Source organism: Arachis ipaensis, chromosome B10, assembly GCF_059453495.1.
Source record: "Arachis ipaensis isolate K30076 ecotype BB chromosome B10, ASM5945349v1, whole genome shotgun sequence".
Lineage (NCBI taxonomy): Eukaryota > Viridiplantae > Streptophyta > Magnoliopsida > Fabales > Fabaceae > Arachis > Arachis ipaensis.
This window is the reverse complement of record NC_142435.1, coordinates 24,867,211-24,888,410: the sequence shown is the minus strand read 5'-3', so window position 1 is coordinate 24,888,410 and position 21,200 is coordinate 24,867,211. Positions and strand designations below refer to the sequence as shown.

At 31.0% G+C, this 21,200-nt stretch overlaps 3 protein-coding genes across 3 annotated transcripts; 1 reads left to right on the top strand and 2 right to left on the bottom strand.

The window, feature by feature from the left end:
* The first annotated feature begins 358 nt into the window (after nt 1-358).
* LOC107623977 (uncharacterized) lies at nt 359-1,910 on the top strand. Its single transcript, XM_016326397.3, has 4 exons — nt 359-563; nt 669-750; nt 1,141-1,210; nt 1,501-1,910. Exons 1-4 carry the CDS (start codon nt 359-361, stop codon nt 1,645-1,647), a joined length of 504 nt encoding a protein of 167 aa, XP_016181883.1. The 3' UTR covers nt 1,648-1,910.
* A 72-nt stretch (nt 1,911-1,982) lies between these two features.
* LOC107623976 (peroxidase P7-like) lies at nt 1,983-3,786 on the bottom strand. The gene is made up of 4 exons (XM_016326396.3): nt 3,526-3,786; nt 3,237-3,428; nt 2,958-3,123; nt 1,983-2,487 (listed from the first exon to the last, which is right to left on the bottom strand). The coding sequence occupies exons 1-4, from the start codon at nt 3,745-3,747 to the stop codon at nt 2,102-2,104; spliced, it is 966 nt and encodes a 321-aa protein (XP_016181882.2). The 5' UTR covers nt 3,748-3,786; the 3' UTR covers nt 1,983-2,101.
* Nucleotides 3,787-12,766: 8,980 nt separating this feature from the next.
* On the bottom strand, nt 12,767-13,944 carry LOC107623978 (uncharacterized). Its single transcript, XM_088507061.1, has 5 exons — nt 13,785-13,944; nt 13,534-13,641; nt 13,235-13,336; nt 12,883-12,943; nt 12,767-12,794 (listed from the first exon to the last, which is right to left on the bottom strand). Exons 1-5 carry the CDS (start codon nt 13,942-13,944, stop codon nt 12,767-12,769), a joined length of 459 nt encoding a protein of 152 aa, XP_088363187.1.
* Between the last annotated feature and the right edge of the window lie 7,256 nt (nt 13,945-21,200).

Sequence of the window (21,200 nt, the reverse complement as noted above, 5' to 3'; positions counted from 1 at the left end):
ACATGGCACTTCACAAAGACTTAACCTCCACATTAACAATGTTAAGTATTATATAGGTTTTTTCTATTAAGTTTAATGAGAAAAGATGATAGAGGAATCATCATGACTCACAGCGAACAGAAATTGAAATGGATCTATTTTTTCGATAAAAATCACCATAGTCTATTTTAAAATGAATAAAGACGGAATTGAACATTTACCTTAAAAATATATTTTTAAAATAAAAAAATTAATAAAATAAGAGATTACATTATTAATTTTATAAGCCCTGTAAGACGTGTCTCGGCTTCCACGGTCTAGTTTATCATTCATTTTATGGATATCAGGAAAAAAAAAACAAAACAATTGAAACGTAGCCATGGCCCACATAGCAGAAGCAGAAATTCCCAGCAGAAATTTGGCGGCAATCTCGAAAGTGAAAATGGAAATGAAAGGTGCGGAGCGGAGAAGACGACTATACCCTCTCTCCGATCGCACCAACTCGTCTTCTTCCAACAACTTCAACAAATCTGCCACCAAATGCAACTCTCTTCTTCTTCTTCCTCCTCCTCCTCCTCCTCCCGGTACCTTTCCCCTTCTCATTATTACTCGTTGAACTGCTGAATCCTAACGCCACCTTTACTGCATGCGTCTCTACTGATTAACCGTTACTATTATTACTATTTCAGCCTTGTGCAGTGGAACACATGAAAGGAGGAATAACCATAACAAAGCGCTGACCAATCCACAACACAACGTCTCTAATATCCGGTAATTATTTCGTTCCTGCAGCTTGAACCCTATGTGTTACACAAACCTTCAATCATAGTTACATGGAACACAATACGTTCTAGTACGTGCGCCACATTTAAAATATTCATGTAACTATGCCTTCAAATCTATGAAGGATTAGAGGATTGAAAAATAAAAAATCAAGTTGTTTAAAGAAGGTTTGTAAATTATGCTGTTGCTGGTTTTGATTAGCTACGAGTGAAGCTTCTATAGCGAAATTTGGTTTTTATAATTCCTCCTCTGAAATTTCCTTGTCCTAATTGAGTGAATAATCTTTGATTGTTATTTTTTGTTGTCGATTTGCTAGAAAGCACGAGTCTATGATCTAACTACTTGATTTTTTGGTTCGTTTCTTGTAATGTAAAACAGGGGAGGAAGTGATGAAGTTGAAGCTTTGGATCTCCTTGAAGCCAAGCATTCGACAGTTCCTTGTAGAAAGGTAGAAAAAAATTTACCGTTATGGTTCTGTACAGACTACAGACCTTCCAAGTTCCAACTCCTCTGAATTTGTTGATGTTGGTTTGGTTATGCGACAATCATCTCATCTTTCTGAAGTTGTATCCATGTTGGTAATACAGTAATTAGCACATTTTGTAGGATTGTATACTCTGCATGAGGCATATATGGAGGTGGTGTAACAAAGTTTGTTGTTCTTAATCATTTAGAGTTAATTGCATAAACTCTAAATTCTATTTGGTTCTTGTTTGTCATGTTTTGCTGTGTTTTCAGAAGCAGCGTTGCATGTCTAACCAACAAAAGAAGTCCAAGAATTCCCAGCTGCAAGATTTCATTGAAAAACAGAATGCCTACTACAAAGAGGTCGATGACTTTGTGCTATCGGTAGAGGAGGTTGAATCCATTCATGAGCTGGAGTAAGTGGAAGAGATAGCAGCATGAGTCCTTGTTTTTAGTTATTTGTGTAAGTGTTGATATCCTAATCAAAACCATGATGTAGATAAGCAAATATCTAAGACTTCGAGTTCGCGATTACTTTCGCAATAGTCTAATGGGGTATGAAAAGAAACCACATGAAATTTTGTTTGAGGATGAGAACTAAAATTACATGTATTGAAGCCTAGAAAGTCTATCATCAGTTTATCATTCTTATCTTTTATATGAAAATCTTCATTTTATTGAAATTCATGAATTTGTTATTGTGAAATTCATTGAGCTTGGGGATGAGATATGGTCTTGCAGTTTAATTTGATAACATATAGACAAATAAAAAGTGGTAGTTTATGGATCATTTGACATAGTTTTAGACAAAGGGATGGCTAATTAGTTGAAGATACATTTTTGCCCATAAATATCACTTGCTAATGTTGCATGTCTAATTGACTTTTCTGCAATGGATTCTGATCTGCCCCTTTCTACCTGTGAGAGGCTTGATGCTGCTCATTTTGACCATGCCCTTGGAAAAAGCCTTAAAGAATTCGTTCTTGTTAGCAGCGAATTTCTTCACCAGAGCACTAGTAGAACCACCATTCAAGAGCTCCTGGTCTGAATGGAGAAGACCCCTTTTAACCAGCAAATTCTTGTAGTATAGATTGTCGAAATGTGTCGGTGTTTGAAGTTCAAGGGGTGCGAGTACAGCATCATTTCCTTTTCTGGGGCACTTGCTCCTCAGAGACTTGGCAAAGGAAGCATCAATATTGGAATCATTATAGATGTGTGCTCTGAATTGTACACATCTAGCCAAGCCAATAGTGTGTCCACCTGTTATTAAAAATAGTGAATCAGAACATTTCTTGGACGTTATAACATTATAACGAGAGATTCTTTTACAAGCCTCAGTTTAACAACTCATTTGGTTAAAAAGTTAAAACTAAGTCCCATCAGTTAAGGTAAATTAAATTTATGATTCAAACCAACTTCCTTGTGAGTAACTGAGTTGTTAAACTTGTGCTCATCCAAGATTTCTTCCATTATAATAGCATAACACTAATAATTCTCCTCATCCATCACTTTCATTCTAAAAGAACCTAGAAAGTAGAAATGTTCATGATTAAGCATTATTTATTATTATTATTATTATTATTATTATTATTATTATTATTATGCATCAGGTTAGACTGTCTATATTATTTTCTTTGAGTGCAGCCGTTTTCCAGATCTTGTGTTAACACGGGATGCTTGAGCAGTGGGTGTCCCTTATTGATGCATCTAATCTAGTTCGGTTATAGTACCTGAAAGAGCCACCAAGTCCTCCGCAGAAAGCCCATGGTTTGCAAAATTTGATTTGAGAGTGGTTAGACTAAAAAAGGGTGCAGGAATAGAGTTATTGGCAGCAGCTCTGCTAGCAGTGGTAGAATCCCTTCTTCCCAAGCCTACTTCCCATGAAGGCCCTCCTAACTGTAAAGTTACAACAATCATTACCCTAATAAAAAACATGTCATAAAAAAAATATTCAAGCCTTTCTTAAGGGTCATAACATAAATTCTAATTAATAAAATAGGGGTGTTTACATAAACTACAGAATCTCTAGCAGCCAGAGCAAGAATATCAGCACATGACACAATCCTGGGGCATGCTTTCTCCACTTTGGTCTTAATGTCATCAATCACGTCGAACCCTCTTGCTGAGTTATTGTTAGCCGCCGCCGTTTTCTCTCCGGCGAATTTCTTTGTATTGTCCAACAGTATTGACGCATCACAGCCCTGATCATAATAGCATCAATGAAGCCAAATTTAGCAAATCACAAAGTTTTATTTGAAGGTAAATTAATGTGAATTGCGTATAGTATAGTAAACTCACATTTACAAAGCAGTCATGGAAGTGTAGTCTAAGTAAGGAAGCTCCCATGCGAGTTTCTTTGTTAACGGCTTTTATGACTTCATCTTTCACTATAGGCAATAGTTTAGGACAACTGCGTGAATAGAAATCTTTAGATAACTTAGTTTTTGAATCTGCTTCAGAAATTGCAGCAGTAGCAACAAGAACAAACAAGAGGAAGTAGTAGTAGTAATAAGAAGCCATATACTTCAGCTTTCTTATTAACTTGCAATACACAAATGATGAATTACTTATACTTGGTTGGTGCTTTCCCTTAAAGTGAGAACGTGGGTAAAATTGGTAAATCAATTGAATGAATCCCATATCTATTGCTTTTACGTAAAAGGTAAAGGATTGCTGGTATTTTCATGACATTATAATTGCAATTATTGTAAGTTGATTATTCAGCTTTATTTTATTGTTATATTTCTTTTTTTTTAAGGCATGATTATCCTAAAGGGTGCAATTTTTGTTTTATTATGTCACAATTTAGTGTTTCGTTATTATGATAAAATGAAAAAAAAAAAAAAGGTTGTGACTATATTTGTCACATCTTGTGCATGGTTTTTGCTAATGGTATGCCGGGAAGGGAAACTTCAATAACAAAAAGAACTAGCTTTGGATTATAGAACACACTAGAAAAAAAAGAAGGGATTACAATGATGATAAATTGATAATGACAAAAAATGTAAAATTAGCTACAATGATGTTTAAGTATCATGATTATCTAAATTCAAGAGTAATGTCGGGTGAATCACTGGGGAGAGTAGAATAGTGAATAGGAACCTATAAAAACGTGGAAGTTCCGACATTCCAGGAACCGGCACAAGAGATGCTTAATGTAAGTAGAAGTAGAAAACCGTTGACCCATTTTGACGTATTTCTTGTCTTCATTGGTGATTTGGTGCAAGTCTTTCTAATAAAGTACTTAAAACAAAATTATCTATTAATACAAAAAAATTAGCCCTTAAATTATTGATTATATATATTTACATATTAATCCAATAAAATAATTAGTTAAAAGAATCAAATTTGTCATAATATAATAATTAAATTTATAATAGTCGAATCAATTTTTTTTTCAGCAAAATAATAAAAAATTTTAATGAATACTAATTCATATATAGTGCATATATAGCATAATTATATTAAAAAACAGATGTAACTAGAAAATTGGCCTTAGAACATCTTTCTCTCCCCTAAAAATCATTTATTAAAATTTTTTAGTGATTATATTTTTTTCCCCATTTTCTTAGCAAATCCATTACATAGAAAAAAAAAATTAATGATCAAGAAGAAAAAAGATCTTTAGAAAAAACTATTTTTTATGCTGTTATGTTTTCTTTTGGGTGAATGATTCATTCTCAATCTCATTTCTTCGACTATTCAGATAACAAAGGTTAGTAGAGATTATTTGGTTGAAAAAGCTAGATATCTAAGTATCCAACTTGTACTTATAAAGTGGTTTTTTTGGTTTTGGATAGAAGCAAGGTTCACTCAAATTAGGATAATCTTGCAAGGGTTATCTTTCTATTCCCATCATTTTATTTAAGGGTGGTAAAATGGGTCGAATTCGTCGGTCTGATACGTCAAGCCCACTAAAAATAGCAGGTCGAGCTAAAATTTAAAATTTGTCAAATTAAAAAAATTCGTCAAGCCTTGTACCGCCAAATTTGCAAGTTTTGGTGGAGCGGGGGTCAACCCGCCGGGTCAAAGATTTTTATTTTTTATTTTTTAATTAAATAAAAGAGTGATTATTACTACAAAATTAATAATTATGTAATTTTCAAATATATTTTTTTATTTTTTATTTTATTCTTTTTTTAATTATTAACGTTATTTATTTTATTTTACAATTTTGTATATCTTCAAATTATGTGACTTATTTTTTAAAATAAAAATGGTTCTATTGACAAATATTATTTTAAACAATTTTATTGAAGTTAAAAATTAAAAAAAATAATAAAAAAATTATATTATAATTTGACTATTTTTTATTTATATTTAATTTTTGAATTATTATTTTTTGGTTAATTTTAATGAATTTTATGTTTCAAAAAAAAAAAGAGTCCAACAAGCTAGCCCACCGACTCACCAATCTGTCATAAAGCGAGGCAGGCTAGCATTTTAAACCCACCTTAATTGGCAGATTGGGCCGACCTGCTCCATTTATGGTACGGGCCAAGATGGGATGGGACGGATCGACCTGCTTTGCCATCCCTAATTTTATTAATTGATTATATCTGAATTTTGTAGATACTTTATCCTTGATATTTATTCTACTATGTTTACATTTTTTTTTCTAAGACAGTAGAGATTTATTGCATTTGAGTCCAATTGGACTAACTTACACAGATTAGATAAAAGGAAAATATCCAACAAAATAAAACCTATCCTTCGAACAGAATTGTAATAGAAAAAGAGAAAATTGTCATCTTGTACGCTTTCTTTCTCTCACCGCTCTTTGAGCTTCTTCCAAGCATAGTAATGGAGATCTGCGTTTCTATTTAAATACTAACTCGTTCCTAGCTTTTCACAGTTGTCAGCACAAATTCGCAACTAATTCTCTCCTTCCTTCTGATTGCCTTACTTGACCAATTTCGTTCTGGATTGTTGATCACCATTTTCATGCTTCTTTTTCGCAAGGTTGCACAGTAATTCCAAAAGTCTCCCAAATTTTTACTGAATCTGTACATGTCCAGATTCAATGAACGACTGTTTTCTCTGCCAAGTTGCATCTGGGGCAGAGTGGGTTAACACTCGAAATTTGTTCATGGAGTTTCTGTTTAACAGGTATGCCTTCATGTAGCACCTTCCAAATAAAGTTTTTTATTTTTGGTTGGCATTTCAATTTTCATATATTTGACCACATCTGTTTATGTTGAAAGCATTCAAGGAGGTATTCGACTGGTGGGTGGTTAAACTGGAATGCCATCTGGTAGCCGGTTGCAACTGAGTAACTGCCAGTCCTCTCCTTCATTCAGGTAATTTTATCTTCTCCATCATTAATAGTAGTGTTGATGATAGCTTCTGATACTTCTGCACTAAAAAAATTTACTATTTTATTGTGGTTTTACTGTTTATTTGGGAGAATTAAATCGTCTGATGCCTGTAGAGAAAGGTCTGTTGAGTTAGGGTTCAAGATAGGGGTTATTGTTGTAAATTTGGTGACCCAAAAATCTTCTCGTATTCTGACAGAAGTTCTCCTTCCGATTTTCTATAGTATGCCTTTTTCCAGTACTTTTCTTCCTTCTAAGACCATCTCCAGCAGGAACTCATCCCAATTTCTATTTATGGCCCACCTGTCATAAAAAGTAACTCCGCATCAGTTTTTGCGTCCTAAACAGTAAATAGGAACTCAAAGCATCTCTCTCTTCTCCATCAAGGGGAACTAACTTTAGTCTCTGTTGTGGTCTCACTTAATTAATTAATTAAAATACTTGAAATTAATGTAATTAATTTTTTTAATTATGTAATTTAAATTTATAAATTTAAAAATAATTCACTATTGAAAGATATTAATATTAAATAAATTCATATATAACAATAATACACAATATATAATTCGGGATTACACTAATTTGTGAAATTATAAAGATTTTGTGGATTTGGATTTTGAAATGTATTCGGTAGTGTGAAGTTTTGATTTAGAACTTGAGAGTTTGAGGTTTGAAATTGTTGGGTAGTTGGAATTTGAGAAAAGTTTTGTAAGTAATTGAAGAAAGAGTTAAGTTGGTTTGGATCCATTTTTTCGAACAAAAAATAATATTAGCATAACTTTGATTTCGTAAATCTGGAAGAAGATGAAAAAGAGTAGTAGAAAGTGTGAGAATAGAAGTGTATCTAAGTGATATATACAGAGTAACAAAATATTAATTTATTAATAATAACGGTAACATAATAACGGCTAGTTTTCAATAGCTAATTTTGTAACGGCTAGTTTTGCAACGGCTAATTTAATATAATAATATAAATAATATTCAATATTAATTATGACAAAATAATTAATATAAATTATTAATTAAATAAAAATTTAATTATTTAATCTAATTAATTATTATAATTATTATTAAATTAATTATGATTTAATTATTATTTAAATAATTAATATAAATCATTAATTGAATAAAAATATAATTATTTAATTTAATTAATTACTATAATTATTATTAAATTAAATATTATTTAATTATTTAATATAATTATTTATTTAATTATAATTTAATATAATTATTTATTTTAAAGATAATGGCAAATTACCATTGACTGCCAAGAGAACTCTTCTCCTTTGAATTATGTGAAGAAACTCACTTTGTTGCTTTAACTGGAATTTGTCAAAAAAATTAGATTGAAACTCATCCATTGGAGTTAGTCTAAAATACTTCACCAATCCCAAAAAGGACTATTCCCAACTTCAGCTCTAAAAAAATCTGTAACCTAAAATACTTGCTTCTATACATCTTATATATCAGTGAATTTTTTATTGTTCTATGTTTTTGTTTATTGCTCTATGTTTATTCCCAATTATATATATAACATTCTCAGTCCTAGCTAATAATTTCTAACTTTATACATTATTTCTCAAAGGCTATTCATAATACAAAATCATTATATCAGTCTTTCAAACCAAAAACATTCTGAAATAAAAAAATAACGTTTCTCAAATTAGATGATTATATTTTTAATGTGGAGTGAAATATTATTTTAATTCTTAATATTTTAATTAAATATTAATTTTATCCATAATATTTGAAAGTTCTATTTTTATCTCAATGTTATATTTCGTTTTATTTTAGTTTTTTAGTCAAAAATATATATATATTTTTTAAAAATACTTCTTTTTTTATTGTTATTTTCTTCTTTCTCTTATTATTTTGTTTATCGACTCTCAAATTATTACATCTATTACTATGCCAGTTATAATTACGATTTTTGTTATTACCTAAAAGAAAGCTATAACAAAAAATGGCAGTTTTGAAAAAAAAAATGATTTTAACCAAATAATTAAAATATAATAAAATAAGACATTCATGATAAAAATAGATATTTTAAACATTAGGAACGAAATTAAAATTTATTCCTCGTATTAGAGCAGCTCCAATGGTTACAAAAGTAGAGTTCTCATTTACTATTTGTCAGAGAAATTAGCATTCTAATTGATGGAAAAGAAAAGCAAGGAGTCCTTTCTCTTGGGTCGAAGAAAGGCAGTTTCTCCTCCAAAAAAGTTTGGACATCCAATAAAACTTTGCCACGAGATAAATTAGTAACAGAAAAAAAAATAAAAATATTAAAAATGAAATAAAAATTAAACCATTATAGAATTTAGTAACCTATAAAATTTGCTCTAGAAATATAATTTATAAACATTTTTGTTATCATAATTTTTCTAATCCTTTTCAATATTTTTTTCTCAAATTTTTTCAACTAATATTCTGCTAATATTTTAATTTTGTTCCAATCAATTTTCTATGAACTAGTTGCTGCAAATTAATTTTTTTCATATGTTATTTATTTATAATAGTAAATTACTTTTTAATTTACAAATTTTAATAATATTATTATAAAAAAATTAATAACTATATTAGTTTATTTTTAATTAATTAAATCAGTAAGACCACAATAGAAACTAAAGTAATGAGTCCTTTAGTCACCAAAAATCTTGAAAAGTCACCAAAAAAAAGTAAGAGTCCTTTTTATTGGAAAAAAAAAGAATATTTTTTGTCTCTATTTATTATTTATGATACAAAAATTGATCATGTGAAATCATTTTTTATGACAAGTAGGTTATAAACCGGAACTGAAGAGAGTTTTTTATTGAAATTATTCTTAGGCTATGTTTGTCTACAAACATGAGACATATTGAGATAAAGACACATAGATACAAAATCATATTTAACATATGAAATATGAATACAGATATTTCATTAAGAAATACTGAATTGATGTATTTTATGCATATCCTTCTTAGCAAAAATGACACAAAAACACTAATAAGAGACACAATTTATTTTTTATTTTTTTATTATTCTTTTATATTCATTATCATTATATATTTTATTCTTAATTTATTTATATATGAAAAAAAATAAATTAAACTTCCATAATTTGTTCTTTTTTATATTTAGTTTATTGCCAAACAAATATAAAAATACTAATTTTTATATTTCTATTCCTGTGTTTTGATTTCAGTATCCTATATTATTCTATCTTCATAACTAAATTTAATTTTAGAGACTAAAATAATACTTTATTCTTTTAACGTCTAATAACATGACGGTGATAAAATTTAGATCCAATACATTTTTTTTTAGATCAGTTGTACAAACACAACGCATAAAAAAAAAAAAACTCTACTAATTTATAATCTATTTGATATTACCATTAAGAATAGATTACAAATTACAAATTTTTACCAACACAACATTTACACCTTAAAAATACACTAAAAACATTATTGATGGATCAACGTTACAATTAAAGTTTTTAGACCCAATACTTCATATGTAGTATTCAACCCACAATATGGTCAATTTTAATGAAAAGCCAAAAACATATTACATCAAAATAAAAGTCACATTGAGATATAAAAGATTCATCTGTGTTTTGTTGTTAGCATGTGAGTCATTATACTATCCTAAAGATTGTTTATTAATTCAAATAAGAGAAAAATACTTGATTTAACTAAAACAGTGAATGTATATTAAAAAAGTAATAGTTAAATACGTATTTTTTTAATGGTAAAATATAAGGTACAGATCAAAGTTTAAAGATATGTTACGTGGCAAAATATAAACCATACATTCTAAAGCCACACTTTTTACTTAAAACTGTAACTCTTCACAAAGAAAAGCGTTACCTAATGGAAAAAAGTAAATTAGAAGATTTAAGAGAAGAAATAATTAAATTATCAAAATTAATAGATCAAAAATTAATGATTTTAACCAATGTTAATTGTAATGACACCGAATTCTTAAAATCAATACAAAACGATTTTTCTCAAAATCTTTATTTTACTATAAGTTTTATTGAAAGACTTCAAAAACCTGAAAAAATTTATTTTTCACACAGAACTTCTAAAAAATGCTACCATGAAAATGATTCCCCACATCTTTATCATACTTTTAACCCACAATTAAATTCTATAGTAGATATGCTTGAAGAAATATTAATATCCATAAAATTTCAAAGAAATAAGGAAAAAGAGACACAACTAGAAAATGGATTAATACAGACAGATTTACAGACGGATTTAGTCTTTATTACAGACGGATTTTTGGTTACCGACGAAATTACCGACGGATTTTGTCCCTCTGTAAAAGCCCCGTCGGAAATTATTTACCGACGGATTTTTTTCCGTCGGAAAATTACAGACGGATTTTTATGAGTTACCGACAGATTTTCCCTTTGTAAATTTTCTGTCCATTTCCCAAAGACGACAAACTTTCCGACGGATTTTCCGTCTGTAATTACAGACGGATTTTCCGACGGATTTTCTGTCTGTAATTACAGACGGATTTTCAGACGGATTTTCCGTCTATAATTACAGACGGATTTTCCGACGAATTTTCCGTCTGTAATTACAGACAGATTTTCCGACGGATTTTTTGTCTGTAATTTGAACATTGGAAAATCATCTCACACTATGATTACAGACAGAAAATCCGTCTGTAAATCCGTCGGTAAAGTAAAATAGAAAATTTTTTAAATTTTTCCATTGCAAAATGAATACTTTAGGTTTATTTTTTAAATTTCCTCCATCAAACATACTGTAAATTGAAAAAAAAGAGGCCAAAAATCATATAGATAAACATAATATTCATTACATGATACCTATAAAATTGGATGTTATTTTCAACATCATTGACCAATATCTCACTATCTCAATAAAAAGATACCCAAAAAAATAAACCATTGACAGAACTATAACTATTTACATTACTCATTGACACTACTAGTTCCCTCATTTTCAACAATTTAAACAAACAAGATTTTATATTGATCCTATTCCTTTTAGATTGCATGATGGTGACTTGCTCAGAGCCATTGACAAATACACTTTCTGGATCTCCTTGTGGTTCTGTGATTCCAACAGTAGCAGCCATGTTTGATGTTTCTTCTCTGCTTTGCTTGCTTGGTTTCTTCAATTTCATCAACCCTGGTTTCATTCAAAACAGTAGAATTCATCTAATGTTCACATGGCATTTGTTAATGAGACTATGTGATATTATAAGTCAGAAGAAGAATGAGGGAACTGGCCTAGAAAACACTTGCTTCTTAGAGTAAAAAACTATATACTCACCAAATGCTTATGCCATGTCATTCCTAAGAGGCCATCTCTGTCAGTGAATGCACGTTCAGCCATCATAAGTCTATCATTCACATCTCACTTTCATTTGGTACTCTTTCCATGTTCTCCAACCTTTACTTGCTTCTATTTCCTGAACAAAAAGAAAAACAAAAGAAAAGAAAAGAAAACACTTTATTATATGATAGTTGTTATTTTAAGAACTTGTGTTTGTTTTAACAACTTAAGTTAATCCTTCTGAACAAGTTATATATGAACATTTTTTCCAATAGAAACGGCTTATATCAGCAGTCTTGATTTGCATATACGCTGTTGGAAGACTTCCAGATTTACTTGACATCTATTTTACAATTTATATTATAAGAAGCACAATCATCAATCCCCTTCTCTCTCACCCCTTCCTCTCTTTCACAAAACAACAAAAGGGAAAGGGACAGAGAGCCTGTTCACTGTTTCAATGAACAAATGATTCTTTTTCTTTTGTCTCAAGGGAACAGTATCCAGACCTTATTACCAAAACTCAACGAATCAGGCCAGACTCTGAAGAGAATATGGATCACTTAGTTTATTTATTTATTTTTTCATTAAATGCATGAAATTGAAAGAAAACTGGACAAAATTGAAACCAAATTCAATACACCAAAGATGAAATTGAGACAAACTCTCACCTTTGGATAGCCCAGTAACGCATATAACAAGACCAGCAAAAGGAGCATTTGATCGAATATGTGGGGAGGACGAAACAGAAGACATTGGCTCCAATGGCTGCAGAGCTCTGAACAAAGACATATGTGAGGTCGGCTACAACTGAGATGGAGTTTAATGTGACATAAACTGAAAAAGGAAATTGAATGCCACCAACCTGCAACATGCCTATGAAACATAGGATCTCCAAATTTCTGCATCCAGATGAAATCATCATATAGTGAGTGGTATACTGGATAATCTGCAGAATTCACAAAGAAACAAAGCTTGAGAATACATTTCAAAAGGAAAGAAAAATCAAATGGTTGTAGAAGACAGGGAGAACGCACGGCATAACCATAGCCCCTAGGAGTGAAATTGCGAGACCAGTAGCACCGCTTCCTTTTAGTTCTGGCACAAAAAGACCCTTCAAAACTTCTTTAGCAACAGGTTTTGCACATCCAAGCTCAGCAAAAAAGTATGCAGCAATTGTAAATACTAGAAATGCAATCAAGAATTCAAGTTTTCTAACCTGTTTCAATAACAACATAGAAATGGGCTCATATTGTTGTTATATAGATAGATAGTACCTAATATAACATGTAATGACGACCATAAATTTGTTCAGGATACAAATAATTCCTTGTTGTATAATAGCAGAGAAGAATGGAACACAGAAAACTACCCTATATTGCTGCTCACCGTTAGAAGAAAACTGGCAAATATATACACAAGGAAATCTGGTAAGGCGTCTCCTTCGACTAGATACGTGTCCCAGAGACGTGTGACAAGTTGGAAGGGTATCTGGTTACATAAATCAGATATCAGATTAGGCAAAATCGTTAAATCATGCAAAATTTGTGTAGTTTATTAATTTTAGTTTTTCACCATCAGACTTCGAAGTGCTTGGGACTTGATGTTAAATCACTTTAAGATTCATTTATAAAGCTTTTCATAATCAATAAGCACTTATAAAGACAAAATAGTAGTTCGGAGTAAACCTCGCGGATTAGAAGGCAGTTGAATCAGCAGAAAGCAAACTGAAGAAATTCTAGTCCTTGAAGCTCCATGTGGCTTGAAACAGGCTCTGGCACGGTTCAAAAGTTTCACTAGGACATATCAGATTGTATTACTATTTTAGAGGCATGGTGAAATAATACAGATACAAACCACGTGCGATGATGAGGCATTAAGTTCGTGTAATTATACACAGATATTATGGAAAAATTAATGAGCCCGAAGAAAAGCTTACCATCAATCCTCCTGACCAATTCCTTCAACTTAAAAACAAGCCTCTGAATTCCTGGTTGAGCAAACGTGTAATGGTCCTGCATACCATCCAGTAATTTTGACAAGCACCAATAGCAATCAGCCTCTATATTAGAAATTTTCTCTGCAGATAGATCAGACATTGACCAATTATCAATACCCCCTTGCAAGTGTTCTGATAGGAAAATCACAATCAGAAGACCCAAGAAAAGACCTAATCCAACCACTATAGATAAACAAATCACACAGAATTTTTTGAGAATCAGGGTGTGCTTGCTAACCTCACTGACTGTCACTTGGAGCAGAGAGACAGCTGAATTCTAAGCTATCCTATTCCACTTTTTCTTTTACTTCTATTTTTGTCCTCTTTGTGTCAATGAGTCTGAACTTGACTAAAAGAACACTCTGGAGAAAATGGAAAGCAATTCAATGGAACTAAAGATAACTCTAAAGAGAATAAAAGAAGAAGAAGAACACAAACCGTCTTGAGACAAAAGGAACAATTCCAAAGGTCATGCCACAAGTAGCTAGAACAAACACAGAGAATATGATCATAACAACAACAGAAACACTCAAAGATCCAACAAGCCCAAGAATTATGCAGAGGACACCAGCGAATGTTTGGCAAAGCCACAAGGCCCAGAGCCTACCCCTCATTCCAAACCTCTTTGAAACTGCATCAGATATGAACCCTCCACCGGGCCTGGAGAAAAGATTCGCCAATCCGAAACTGGCAGCAATGATCCCAGCAGTGTGCAGCTTGAGATTGAATCTGTCACAGAAGTACTCAGCAGTATTCAATTTCTGAATAAAAAATTAATCTTTACAACAGCAAAAAAAAATATAAATAAATAAAGCATAATGCCAACAAAAAAAGTGTCAAAAAGAGATTAGCAAAAACTGGAACGTGTGTAAAATTCAATCCAAAATTATATATATAAAATTCGGACATTTTAGCATTTTAATTCCACTGAGTCCATGGTTTTTCCTTTTTCCTTTTCTTTCTTCCTCCCCCTCCGCTATATTGTTGGAAAGAATATAGCTATGATAAATTTTGTATATAAGAAGTTACATTATACACGTCACAGTTTATAAAGATTATTCTAATAAATAACCTTTGATATCATTGAGCAATAGATTTTGATTGCCATAGAAGAAGTCAAAGACATGTCCGCAAAATCTGGTGAATATAAAATAGAACAATCTGTTGTGGCTGTTAACATTGATTCATGTTAAAAGCTCAAAAATAGTCAGAAGAAACAAACGCCAAAAATGGCCTATCTGCTGTTGTTTCAGGTTTGAACAGAAGAAACCAGAGACAAAGATTCAAACAAACAAACACATAGACAACGCCCTTTTGCACCTCATAGCGGTTGAAAAGATGAGTCAGAATTGAGAAGAACTAAAGTTGTACCTTCTAACTGCTTGAAGTCATTCTTCAAAGTCAAGATCGAAAGTATCGTTGCGAGACTTGCCGTCGAGCTGTGGTGCGGGTGCCTCTGCGGAGAAAAAAAATGAACAAGTATATTTTGAACAAGTATATGTGCAATCTTCCTAAGCATGGCATATATGTATGGAACTATGTCCTTCTATTTTGAACAAGTATATTTTCACAAACTATATAATGCTATATATAATTTAAACTTGTATTAATGAAAAATGAAAAGTATATTTAGGTATCAGTTTTCTACTTACATACCAGAAATTGCACAGAATTAATTTATCAAAATCATTGACTGTGATTTGAAAAATAAAAGAACAAAAACATAGACTCACATTTACATCAAATCAGAACCACATTGGTCCCCTGCATTGCAAATTACAAAAATCAAAAGCTGAAATATATATATAGGACTACTAAATTTCAACATCATCAACAACCACCTTAGATTATTTTTCTGTTACATAACTCCTCAATCCAATTGAGAAACAAAAAGAATCAGTAAAGGAAAGAAATATAAATCAATTGAAGAAAAAAGAGTCTCTAAAATCCAAAGAATATTTTTCAGTTCAGTGCATGATTCTCAACAAACATGAAAGATATTTTTCAGTGATGTTACCTTCTCATTGATATTCCTGGCAACCTCAAGTGCCTTTGTGTAAGCTTGACCAGCAGGAACCATGAAACCATATAAGCACACATAAACACACCTAAGCATGATCAAAATGAACAGCAAAACCCAGCTAGGCATTTTGTCAAGCACTAACTGTGCATTACACTTTCAATGTGATTCACTCAGTAATAAGCATACATATACTCCAAATCCAACACTGGAGAAAAAGGAGTTGTTCATAACACTGGAGAAAAAGAGCATTTACTCACCGGCTGCGAGGAAGAAGGGCAGTGGCAGAAACACTTAAACTATATAATTGCAAGTTTCTTTTCTTTTCTTCCCCCAATTTGATTAACTTAAACATAGATACGCCAAGTATAGAAGCACATTTGGTAATGACATCACATGATCCTAACCTTTGCCTCAAAAGATCTTCACTCCTCAGCGTCATGGCATGCTACCTTAAACATACAATTCCAATTTCAGCTTCAAGTTATCTAAGGCAGCATATTTTGTAGCACACGAAATTTTTTAAAATTCAAGCAACAGAATCTCTAAGCAGTTCTAGTGACTGAAATTTATCTAAGCAACAGAATAGGAGTAAACTTCCATGGCATGCCATCAGCAATATCAGCATTGAACTGAACTACAATTCCCTTAAATTACAGTATTTCTAAGCACTTCTAGTGACTGAAATTTATCAGCATCTCTCTGACGAGTGTTTATGTTCCTCAGAATTCGCTTTTCGTCCGCGAGACTCATGCTTCCGTGTCGCATCAATGAATTCAGATTCTATACAATGTACATTGTTATCAAGTGCAAGATGTAAATAGAGATTAATCACAGCACAATATATATCCTACTAAAGTTCTAAGCTCTTACATCTTGCACTGATTAATTTTGCAGTTTGATAGACAGCAGAGATTGTTGTTCTGGCTAGGAGGGTAGAAGTAGAAATATTCTCTAAGAAACACTGCCCTATAGTAAAAGGAATTGAGTAAACTAATATCACAGCATACAAAACTCAAGTTCCTATAGTAAAAGGAATGATGAATGAAAACACAAAAATCAGCACTGAATATCAGTAGCAACAAAGCATAGAATTCAGGGTTAGTTGAAGAACCTGGCATGTTTGAGACAAAGCCACCTCTGTTCTCAATGCTGCCCCGCTCAGTATTAGGTTCATGGTCAGTAGTCATCTCTACAGCCTCCCCTCCCCTTGACAGAACTTGCAACATAAAAATAATTAATTAAGAGTAAAATAGCAAGAATAAAGATACATATTACTACTTATGTACACATAAAAGAAAAGCAACAAACATTTGATGTGCATGTTAGGTCAAACCAACAAATAAGCAAACCATCGAACACTTGGTGTGCACAGCGAAATTCATAGAGGGGAGGGAAGAAGAAAAAGAAAAACTCACAAGTGTTTCTCTGAATTATGTTTGTTCAGCAATCCAGATTAACAATCTAAACATTTTTCAGCTATTCAGAATCAAAACCTAATCTAATCCTATTTTAACAACCTAAAAATACACTAATCAGAAAACAAATCTAACTAAACTAATTACTAAAATCAAACTAACTAAACGAAATTAATTGAACTCAACAGAAATTAAAAGAATTTTGAAACCAAAACCTGGAAGCAGAAACAATCAAACTAACTAAACAAAATTAATTGAACTCTCTACGATTCGAACAGGGGGGAAAGAGAGAGGTGGAACCGCGGCTGACGGTGGAACCGATTTTGGTCACCACGGAGCTAGGGCTTGCGCAAAGGTAGCCGCAGCATTGACTGGAGGAGATGATGGAGAAGAAGGAGAAGGTAGCTGCGGCGGTTAGGGTAGCCGGCGGTGGCGCTGTGGGTGAGGAAAGGAGAAGAAGAAGCTGGTCGACGGAGAAGAAGAAGCTGGGTTGAGCTCGTTTGATTTGGTGCTGTAAATGAATATAGTTTGGGGCTTTAGGCACAATCGATCATAAAACGCAGAATATAATATTTCTTACGGAAAATTTTAAATTACAGACGGAATTTTCCGTCTGTAATAATTTAATAAAATCCACCGTTTTATTTATATAATTACAGACGGATTTTCCGTCTGTAACCATTTCTCACTGAAAAAAAAAATAATTTTTCCGACGGAATTATCGACGGATTCTCTTTTCCGTCTGTAATTTATGCTAATCAATTTTTTTGGTTTTCCGACAAAAAATCCCTCTGAAATTCCGTCTGTATTTTCATGGGATAAAATCCGTCGAAAATATCCGTCTGTAATAACTAGTTTTCTAGTAGTGAGAATCCCAAAGAAGAAAAATTCCAAAATATAATCAACATAACAGACTTAAAAGTAAAACCACCATTGAAATTATGAATATTGAAGAAAAATTAGAAGAAGTTACAATGCTTTTTAAACAATTAAAAATGGCTCAAAAAAATAATATTATGGAACATGGTTTTCAAATAGAAGAAGAATTAGTAAATTCTGAAAATATAGAAAATGAAGAACACATTCTAGATTATTCAAGTGACGAAGAACCAGCAATTCTAATACAAGTAAAAAATGAAGCTGGAACATCTAAGGATAATCAATCTCAATTTAAATGGGAAACATGTTTTGATAATTATGCTTTTAAAAAAGGGTTTACAAATAAAGATTCAAAATATACAAAAATACCATCAAAATATGTTCTTAAAATCCAGGAAATTGAAGGAGAAAGAATGCTTGATTTAGACTGTAAAAAGAACGAAAAAGAAATTTTCGAAAATTGGTTGAATTCCTTTTTATTAGAAAGCCTTTACTAATCCAAAACTTAGTGAATTGTCTGGAAGAGATATTTGGAATTACATAGAGTTTCATACTAAAGGAACTATAAGAGATTATATGACATCAATAGAAAACCAAATAATAGAAGAATTAGCAACAAAAACTACAGCTTATGATAAGATATTATATATAATGATGATTCTATATAAAGAATTTTTTGGAAAAAATATTATAGATCATAGACAAGAAGTTTATAATAAAGAATATCAAGAAGCAAAAAACTATTTAGCTAATATTCAGATATATGATCTATGTAATGTGGAGTCTTATATATGTGAATATAGAATACATTATTACAAATTAAAAGAAGAAGATAAAAATCATTATCTTAGTATGTATATAACAAAACTTCCATATCCTGCTAATGAATTTATAATGGGAAGATTTATAAGAGAAATAAATAGAGGAACAATTGAAAATAACTTTGGTGGAGCAACCTCTGCAATAAGAGAGGAAATAAAAGAATATTGTATGCAAGAAGCAACTCAAAAAAGATTTGCAAATATAATTAGAATTTGCTGTCAAGATAATGAAGAGATACCTCAAAAATATGGTCTTAATAAAAATTTTCAAAGAAAAAGAAAATATCAATTTAGAAAAAGAAAATACTATCCAAACTGGAGAAAAAAGAGATATTTTAGAAAGGAAAATAATAATAAAAACAAAAGACAAAGAAATAACTATTGCCCGAATAAAAAAGAAAATTGTAAATGTTGGTATTGCCAAGAAGAAGGACACTATGCAAATGAATGTCCGAAAAAGAAGGATAAAAAGGATCTTACTAAACAAATAGAAATTGCTAAGTCTTGTTTCATGAACCTTTAGAGGAATCTGATGATAACTTAGACTATATTTTTTAATATGTCTCGGAAACAGACTCAGAGACTGAGTAATAATGCTACATTTATTACTATAAAAATAACAGAAAAGTTTATAAATGCTTTCATAGATTCTGGAGCAACACAATGCTTTGCTAGTTCAAATATAAAACTTGATTGGAAAAAATTAAAGAAACCATTAAAAGTTAGAATAGCTGACAAATCAATACATAAAATTGACCACAAAGCAGAGATTGTTAAAATTTTTATTCAAAATTATAGGTTCATTGTTCCATCTATATATATGTTAGATTCTGGAATGGATTTTATCATAGGAAATAATTTTTTAAAACTATATCATCCATTCATTCAAGAATTAACATATATAGTTTTAAAAGCTCCACACGATTCTTCAATAAATCAAAAATCAAAACGTATAAAAATACCGACTACTACTATAGATAAGATCTTAAAATTTAAAATATTTTCTATATTAGAGACATGTTATTTAAATTTATACTTTCAGATAAATATCCCAAAAAATAATCTTGAAATAAAGATAGAAGAACTTTTGGATGAAATTTGTGCTGAAAATCCTTTAGATATTAAAAATACAAATAACGAATTAGTAAGTATTAAATTAAAAGATCCTACAAAAGAGATAAATGTTCCAAATAAAATTCCTTATTCCGCAAGAGATAGAGAAGAGTTTTCACTAGAATGTAGAGATCTTTTGGAAAAAGGAATTATAAGATTAAGTAAAAGTCCTCATGCGGCTCCAGCCTTTTATGTCGAAAACAATAATGAAATTAAAAGGGAAAAACGAAGAATGGTTATTAACTATAAGAAGATGAATGAAGCAACTATTGATGATGCTCATAAACTTCCAAGAAAAGATTCTATTTTAGAAAAAATCAAAGGAGCAACTTGGTTTTCATCTCTTGATGCAAAATTAGGATATTGGCAACTTCGTTTAGACGAAGAAACAAAGAAATTAACTGCTTTTACTTGCCCAACAAAAGAATCAACAAGTGTGTTGCTCTATGAATGGAATGTATTACCATTCGGATTAAAACAAGCCCCAGGTATTTATCAAAGATTTATGGAAGAAAATCTAAAAGAGTTAAATGAATTTGTTTTAGTGTACATTGATGATATACTAATTTTTACAAAATAGGATAGAGAAGATCATCTTCAAAAATTATTAATAGTTTTAGAAAGATGTAAAGAAAAAGGATTAGTTCTTAGCAAAAAGAAAGCAAGAATAGCAAAACAAGAAATAGAGTTTCTTGGATTAATTCTATCCACTCAAGGAAAGCTAAAACTTCAGCCAAATGTCCTAGAAAAGGTAAATTTATTTCCTAATAAAATAGAAGATAAAAAACAATTACAAAGATTTTAGGGTGTATAAATTATATTTCTGATCAAGGATTTTTAAAAAATATAACAGAATACACTAAAAGCTTATTTCCAAAAATAAGTACTAAAAAAGAATGGAAATGGGATGAAAAAGATAATATGCAAATTCAAAAGATTAAAGAATTATGTAAAAAACTTCCAGAACTTTATATTCCAGAAGAAAATGACTACGTAATAGTAGAAACAGATGCTTCAGACATAACCTGGTCAGGATGTCTAAAAGCTAAGAAAGCTATAAAAAGTTTGGAACAAGAAAAAGAATCACTAGATTCTAAAGATTCCC

Coding starts and splice junctions, on each gene's coding strand:
- LOC107623977 (XM_016326397.3), top strand. CDS start 359: ATGGCCCACATAGCAGAAGCAGAAATTCCCAGCAGAAATTTGGCGGCA. Junction 564..668: donor TCCTCCTCCTCCTCCTCCCG/GTACCTTTCCCC, acceptor TTACTATTTCAG/CCTTGTGCAGTGGAACACAT. Junction 751..1,140: donor CACAACGTCTCTAATATCCG/GTAATTATTTCG, acceptor AATGTAAAACAG/GGGAGGAAGTGATGAAGTTG.
- LOC107623976 (XM_016326396.3), bottom strand. CDS start 3,747: ATGGCTTCTTATTACTACTACTACTTCCTCTTGTTTGTTCTTGTTGCT. Junction 3,429..3,525: donor TCCATGACTGCTTTGTAAAT/GTGAGTTTACTA, acceptor TATTATGATCAG/GGCTGTGATGCGTCAATACT. Junction 2,488..2,957: donor GGACTTGGTGGCTCTTTCAG/GTACTATAACCG, acceptor TTTTAATAACAG/GTGGACACACTATTGGCTTG.
- LOC107623978 (XM_088507061.1), bottom strand. CDS start 13,944: ATGTCTGATCTATCTGCAGAGAAAATTTCTAATATAGAGGCTGATTGC. Junction 13,337..13,533: donor ACTGCCTTCTAATCCGCGAG/GTTTACTCCGAA, acceptor TTATGTAACCAG/ATACCCTTCCAACTTGTCAC. Junction 12,795..12,882: donor CTAGGGGCTATGGTTATGCC/GTGCGTTCTCCC, acceptor TGAATTCTGCAG/ATTATCCAGTATACCACTCA.